The 7,570-nt window shown below is 38.2% G+C and overlaps 1 protein-coding gene across 1 annotated transcript; it reads left to right on the top strand.

Annotated features, from left to right (window-relative positions):
* The first annotated feature begins 1,384 nt into the window (after positions 1-1,384).
* On the top strand, positions 1,385-7,304 carry LOC109417650 (uncharacterized). Its single transcript, XM_029852664.2, has 10 exons — positions 1,385-1,587; positions 1,662-1,715; positions 1,772-2,141; positions 2,504-2,598; positions 2,655-2,812; positions 2,867-3,050; positions 3,105-3,357; positions 3,419-3,675; positions 3,733-4,385; positions 4,446-7,304. Exons 1-10 carry the CDS (start codon positions 1,536-1,538, stop codon positions 5,076-5,078), a joined length of 2,709 nt encoding a protein of 902 aa, XP_029708524.1. The 5' UTR covers positions 1,385-1,535; the 3' UTR covers positions 5,079-7,304.
* Positions 7,305-7,570: the final 266 nt, after the last annotated feature.

Here is a 7,570-nt window from a genome sequence, read left to right as displayed (position 1 = left end):
ATTCAATCACCTACAGCTCATTTAAGAAGTCGAACCTGAGAATATGGTATATGAAAAACTTGTACGGCTAGACCAGTTCTGCAAGAAAGTCACGGAAAAACCGCAATTTTTCGAATATTTAAGGTAAATGTCACGGACTACCTTCGGAAAATCCCAATGATATTCACGGTGAATATCATTTGGCATTTTTCATAGGTAGTCCGTGACATTTACCTTAAATATTCGAAAAACAGCGGGTTTTCCGTGACTTTCTTGCAGAACTGGTCTAGCCGCACAAGTTTTTCATATACCGTATCCTTAGGTTCAGCTTCTAAAATGAGCCGTAGCTGGTTGAATTTAGATATGACGAAATGAAATTTTCAGCACTGGTTATAACACATTCACAAAACCAGCTCTTACACTCTTCTAGATGCGAAAAGTCGATATTTTTTATTTACCAAGGTCACTAGTAAACCTAACTAGATTGTCGTATATTTTTTTTACGAATTTCACGATTTTGTGGACGACGGAGCTGATTTTGTGAATGTGCTGAGCGGTTTTGGCTTGTATAGTGGTAAATTTTGTCCAAAATTAACGTTTTATGATGTTTATCTTTAATATAACGGCCATTTTCAAGGAAATCAGCCCAAGTTGAGCTTATTTGCAGATTCCTAACTATATCAACACTAAAATTGTATTGGTTTAGCCTTAGTATATCCATTCGGTATAATACTTGGGATTAAAACTCAAAATTTAATCTTATGGACTCTATTTAGCTACCGTAGAATGACAACCTTTTGAACATTTTTCTTGCGCGCCAGAGTAAACGGATTACAGAAAACGGAAGTGTACTGCTAGGCTTATAAAAACAAATAGAAAATAACGTTATTCTAAAACGTGTGTTTTATTTATTCAGTATTATGTGGCTTTTCAATACTTGCATTTATTGTAAAGTTATGAATCACAGATGTGAAATAAAATTATTAGTTCTAACTTTGTATTTTGTACATATGAGAACTTATTGGACATGGTGTAGTGTGGTATTGTGTTTTAAAACTATACATCGTTGAAGTATTTTTGCACTTGGCAAAAGGTGTTATTTAATCTGTAAGAATTTGTTAGAAGTATTATTTCTATAAAAAAAAAAACAAATAGAATCAGGACTGTTGATAAGTTGGGATAAGTGGATGTGTATGCTACACGTATGGGCACGTCGTAACAAGTTTATATAAAATAATGTCATATATGCGATGAAAATTATCCATCCATCGTTCATGCATGCGATAGTGACTTAAAATAGTACTTTATACGATGTAATGCGTGTACCCTTATGCGACTCCTGGCTGTCTATGAGCAGGTGATGAATAAAACAGACGCGATACAGCTCGTAGCTCAACCTATCGACGTCTAATGTTAGAAACCTGTTATCTTTCAATAGATAAATACAAGCACGCTAAGAGAAGAATCACGAATAAGTTCTCAGTTGAGATTCGTTTGGGATGAATACTGCTTTGATTTTGAAGCTCAGTTGCGCGTGGTACCTGTAGTCTTTCGCTATGTTCGGCGCACTCGGATGGTTAATTACTGTGGTGGTGGTGATTTGTGAAGGTTAGTTCAGCGAAAAGTGCATGTACTGAGACATGTTGTAGAACTTTTATATGATTGACATTTATATGTTCAAGGTCGACATTGGGATGCAGACCGAATGTTATCGAATGAACGGAACACATTGGATGGTATTAATATTATTCAGAAAACCATAAATAAATGTACTAAAGAGAATGTTATCAAGATTGCAGACTGCGTTATCATGAGCTTATTGAGACGGGGGCAGCTGCTCCTGTTTTTGGGAAGCCAGCGTTATTGAAGGAATTCGCCCACATGGGAGCCATCGGGTGGACCCAGGATGATGGAAAAGTACTGTGGCATTGTGGAGGTACATTGATTTGGATGGACTACGTTGTGACTGCGGCGCACTGCGTGGTAGATCACCAGGATGTACGACCGGACATTGTGCGATTTGGCGACTTGAATTTGGAAACCGATGAGGATGATGAATACGCCCAGCAATATAAGATTGTTCAGATATATCGACACCCGCTACATCGGTTTGGAGTGAAATACCATGATATAGCACTGATAAAAATGGAACAGCCTGTTAGGTAAGTTTCATGCTGTTAATGAAAGGCATAGGGGAAACACCGGTTTTCGTTGAACACCGACCAAAACCCCTAAACGTGCACTAGGTTAGCGAGGTGAGCGCAAGCTAATGCACGAAGAAGGTTAAGGTTATTAGTAAACCAAGCCAGCACTGCTATTCTGAATGTGTAACTTTTACACATTTTCGGTGTGGTAATTATTACTAGGTCTCACACATTTTAGTGGTGAGCGCCTTTAGTGTGTTAACACATGTACTTAAGGTGCTTCTGGACTCACCACCGCGAAATGAAACGGGTTTTTGAGTCTTTTGAGTATAGAAAACTGTTCTTGAAACTACGAACTATGCACTATTTGCCGATTGTAGGTTACATGACACAGTGTGTCCAGCATGTCTTTGGATCGATCCAGAGATACGTTTTACAGAATTCATCGCTACTGGATGGGGCAGCACCGGTCCTTGTATGTTTTTAATATTGTTATATATAAGTGAAGAAGATTAATTTTCGATCTTTCAGTTGAGGATCATACCCCATCTCTGCTAAAAGTTTCTTTAAAGCCCATGGAATCCTCCAAATGTGGGAAGTTTTATACTAGTGAACTTGTTCGGGGTTTGAGTGCTGGACTCCACGAAAACCATCTGTGTGCCGTCGATGAGAAGATGGATACCTGTGAAGTGAGTAGACCACTATTTCTATAAATTATGTTGAATCAACTAAAAAAATTACAGGGTGACTCCGGTGGTCCACTTCAAGTCAAACTGTTACACAATGCTCGTCTAACACCTTTCGTAGTGGCTGTCACTTCGTTCGGATTGCCCTGTGGATTGTCAAATCCTGGAGTGTACACTAAAATAGGTCCTTATCATGACTGGATTCTAGCAACTATGCGGCAAGGTGGCGCTGTCATTGAGGGTTTGGCAACATACAAGCAATTTTAATACCAGTAAAATAACAACTCAATTTCAGACGACCTTTTTAATGCCACGTTCTGTGCATTACGATTCAATAGATTTCGTGAACATATCTATACAGAGCGTCTCGACAAAATACATGTGTACGAATTTGTTTACCTCACCACTCATCACATATACAACGATTTACCACCTAAATATCTTGTTCAGCTAATGTGGAATGTTAAGGGAGCTCCTCAGAATTGTTATGGTACAATCATCGATGAAAATACGGTTCTTACAGTTGCCTATTGTGTCCATTATCAAGGGTAATGCCATGAGTAGCCTACGTAGTCTGTGTTCGATGAGGACTATTTGAATACATTTCAGGATCCCAGCTTCAGCTGTCTCACATCCAGAGGAGGGTGTATTGAAAATCTCAAAAATAAATGTGCATCCTCAATATAATCCAGCGTACGGATATTACAATATTGCCATTCTACGCTTGGAGAAATTGTACAGCTTCATTAACATTCGACCAGTTTGCATTGATTATGGTAACGTATCTGCTGTGCCAAATAGTGTTTTTGGATTCGGAAGGAGAGACATTTACGATTGGGATTGCTATGATTTTCCTGAATGCATAGGTATTCCAACGTGCACATTGTATTCAAATAAAATCGCAAATACAATTTATCTTTCAGATCCATCGTTGATTCCATTGACTGTGTACATAGAACCAAAAAATGAGACAACCTGCAGACTTCCCAAAGAATATGTATCACGCTTTCCAAACGGCATCACTGATGAACTTATCTGCGTAGGTACTGATCGATTTCTGGTACCCGGAGCATGTGATCTGAAGCTTGGAGGCACATATACTTATGTTAATAAAAATTTTACACGTATGTCTAGAGCCATAGATAGAACAATAACTGGACGTGATGAATTATATCCGCAACTGGATGGTTTGGTACAAATTGGACGGGACTGTGGCTATGGGGAGCATTTGCTGTCCACAAGAATTCAAAGCCATATCAAATGGATGGAGCGTGTATTGCTTCCTAAAACCGCGACGGTAAACGCAGTTCAGTTCTTGGAACAGAGTCGCCACGTAGGAGATTCATGCACGGATGCCAACGGAGTACCGGGAAGGTGCACAGCAATATCAAGATGTCAGCGAAAGTGGAAGAAGTTTGAACTCACAAAAGAGGCCACATTCTGCTCTTCGACTTCGGTGATATGTTGCCCTAACGCTGACATCGATAAAGACGCCTGGAGTAGCAAACACTCGATTCTAATGAAATGTCCAAAACTCGTAAACGATTCACTGCCGGAAACCAACGGAGCACCAATGGTATGCGTTTTAAAAGTTTTTCGTATAATCATCAATTCATCGATAATTTTCGTCCCCTAGGTTCGAATTTTGGATAACTCAAATCGATATATTTGCATGGGCGCCATCATTTCTGATCGAACGGTACTAACTTCTGCCAGCTGTGTGCACACCACAACAACTCCTGCTGTTCAACCGCTAGGAAACTTTAGACTTACAATCCAAGTTCGACAGATTGTTCAACACAGTTCCTTCAACGCAACGGATTACAGTAATGATATCGCTATTTTGCGACTACCGCAATCCTTGGTTTGGGGTCCTAATCTGCATCCAGCCTGTTTATGGAACAACCAAACTCATTCTCCACTTATAGTTGAAATGCTACAACCATTCAATAAAACCGACGGCACTGACATAAAGTACATCGATCTGCTAACGATGTACAACTCGGACTGTCAAAGAACACATGCCCACCCGATTCGAGATTCGCACATTTGTGTCAAATATCCATACCGGGAGTACACGTGTTTTCCGTCGCACAGTATGCTCCGGTGGGAAGATGCTGAAGGTGTTCCATACTTGATTGGCCTGTCAACGGATACCAGAGAGTGCATGGGATGGTCCTACATGACCTTCTCACGAATTGCGGCGTTCATAGATTGGATTGTGGACAACATAGCTGATGAAGAAATCAGACGATCGTTCAATGTGTAGATGGCAGTAAATCAAGTGTAGGATTCAGATTTATACTACCATTTGCAACAGTGCAACATAGTTGTCCCATGTTAATATAAACTCACATAAAGCATGGGACAACTATGCTGCACACAGCAGTATAGTAATCATGAATTGAATTCATTTTACTAATAAATAATGATGGAAATCAGTGAAAATTGCTCGAGCAAACAAGTAAGCAGTGTAGGCGAGCATGCGACAGTGATTTCAAAACTGTTTCTGATAAATTTGTGTTTTAGTGGAAAATGTACATATTCTAAGTACACAGGACTTTAGTGCAATCCAACAGGATTCAGAAGAACAGCACAGATATAATATTCATACAAAAGGCGTTGCGAGCAGGGTATGTCAGGTAAAGACAACAAGCTGAACAATAAGTGGACCAAAATCGTAAAACACGAAAAAGTTTTATATGTCGGATATCTTTTTTATTTCCGGTTTATCTAGGTACTCAAAGCTATAGTGTATCAAACAATTGTCCGTACAGCATTTTTTTTTTGTTAAAATAATTTTTCATTCAAATGTTTATAACTTTTTTATGCGTCAACTGAAAACGCTGAAAATTTGACCAATCATGAATCATATATTAAAGCTCCATAGGCAACATTTTGAGCGAGATCGAATAAGTTTTCTGAAAGTTATAGAAGTTTTAGTAAAACATAAGATTTTTAAACATTATATCTCAATATGCACTCGATTATTTTTTTTAATTTTTTTTGTGCTACATCTTATACCTAAGGCTTTCATATGCAGCTATGTTTGGGGTTATATATTCACTACAAAAAATATGAAAAATATGCTTATGTAGTTGACGATATTTAAACCTTTACCATTTTTTGCACATATAATCTGCCAATCGTGTTCCACCAATAAAAGTGCATTAACTGAACGAAAAATCCATAGGACCTACTCTTCATATATAGTTTAGTAGGGCCTATATAAAAATATTACATTAAGAGAGTTTAAAAAAGTTGAAAACACTTGGTACTTTTATTGATCTAAATATGAAAAATTTCCAAATGAATCTCTGAACATATACAGATTTTTCATATTTTTTGTAATGATTATAAAACCTTAAACGAAGCTGCATATGAAAGCCTTAGGTATAAGCCGTAACACAAAAAAAAATTGGAAAAGTTTCATCATATTGAGGTTTCAAAAATGTGTTCAAAAATCTTCTAAGTTTTACTAATAGTTCTATAACTTTCAGAAACTTATTCGATCTCGCTCAAAATTTTACCAATGGAGCTCTAATATATGGGTTATAATTGGTCAAAATTTCAGCGTTTTTGATTCACGTATAAAAAAGTTATAAACATTTAAATTTAAAAATTTTGATCAAAAAATTGCTGTACGGACAATTGTTTGATACGCTGTAGGTAGATAGAGTTATTCTTCTAAATGAGAAATAACATTTGTTGTTCAAGGTGTAATGGTAGACGTCCTCCAAACAGGGAACTCCAATCCTTGGTATCAGGCGACCCATGCTGAGGATTGAATAGTTGAGGGGGTTTAAAGGATGCTCGATCTTTAACGGAGTCTGTAACGTGGGTATATCATCTTTTCGTGTTGGGTTACGGCGGTTATTCTACAAATTTGTTCCAGGGATCCTCTAGGAGTTTCTTGTAGGATTCACAAGGAGTTCTTGATGAGATTCTCTCAGGGGTTTATTAAGGATTCTTTCAGAAGTTCCCTCTGGGGTTCTTCAAGGAGTTTACCATGAGATTCATAAAGAGGTTCCCCCTGAGATTACTTCAGGAGTTCCTTCAAACTTCCTTCTGAAATTTCTCTAGAAATTAATTACGAAATTTCTCCTGGGATTTCATTCATTATAAGCCCTCTGGGATCCTTTCTGGATTCCTGAGAGGTTCCTGCAGGAACTCCTGTCAGAATTCCTTCAGCGATTTCTTCTGGAACTTCCAGGGATTTCTTCCGGAGCACTCTCGAGGATTGCTTTAAGAATTCCTTCCCAGGTTTCTTCAGAAACTTTTTTCAAAATTCCGTCTGGAATTCCTTCCTGGAATTTCATGCGAGATTCCTCCCGGAGATCCTACCAGGAATCCTTGAAAAACTTCTTTCAGTATTCCTTCAACAACTTCTCCAGAATTCCTCCAGGAGCTCCTTCAGTAACTACTTATGGAATTGCTTCTAGAATTTCGGACATTACTTCTGGACTGCTGTCAGGAATTGCTTCTGGAGTCTCTGGTTCGTGGATTCCTTCGAGTATCTCTTCCGGGATCCATTTGGGAACTCTTGCTGAGATTCTTCCGGGAAGTTCTCCTGGAAATCTTTCAGAAACTGCTTCCGGCATTTCTTAAGGAGCTCTTTCTAGGATTGATTTACATAGGAACTTTTTTTAATTCCTTCAATAATTCCTCCAGAATTTAATTCAGATATTTCTAATGGACTCCAGGAGTTTATTAGGGAGTATTTTGAGAAATTCCTCCTGCAGTTTCTATTTACAGGATTTC

The sequence above is a fragment of the Aedes albopictus genome, chromosome 2 (assembly GCF_035046485.1).
Source record: "Aedes albopictus strain Foshan chromosome 2, AalbF5, whole genome shotgun sequence".
Taxonomy (NCBI): Eukaryota; Metazoa; Arthropoda; class Insecta; order Diptera; family Culicidae; genus Aedes; species Aedes albopictus.
The sequence above is the reverse complement of the archived record's forward strand: the minus strand, read 5'-3'. Positions and strand labels throughout refer to the sequence as shown.

Excerpts from the sequence above, each read along its gene's own strand:
- LOC109417650 (XM_029852664.2), top strand. The coding sequence starts at position 1,536 with ATGTTCGGCGCACTCGGATGGTTAATTACTGTGGTGGTGGTGATTTGT. Across the intron at positions 1,588-1,661 it reads GGTGGTGGTGATTTGTGAAG|GTCGACATTGGGATGCAGAC; the intron begins GTTAGTTCAGCG and ends TATATGTTCAAG. Across the intron at positions 2,599-2,654 it reads ATGGGGCAGCACCGGTCCTT|TTGAGGATCATACCCCATCT; the intron begins GTATGTTTTTAA and ends TCGATCTTTCAG.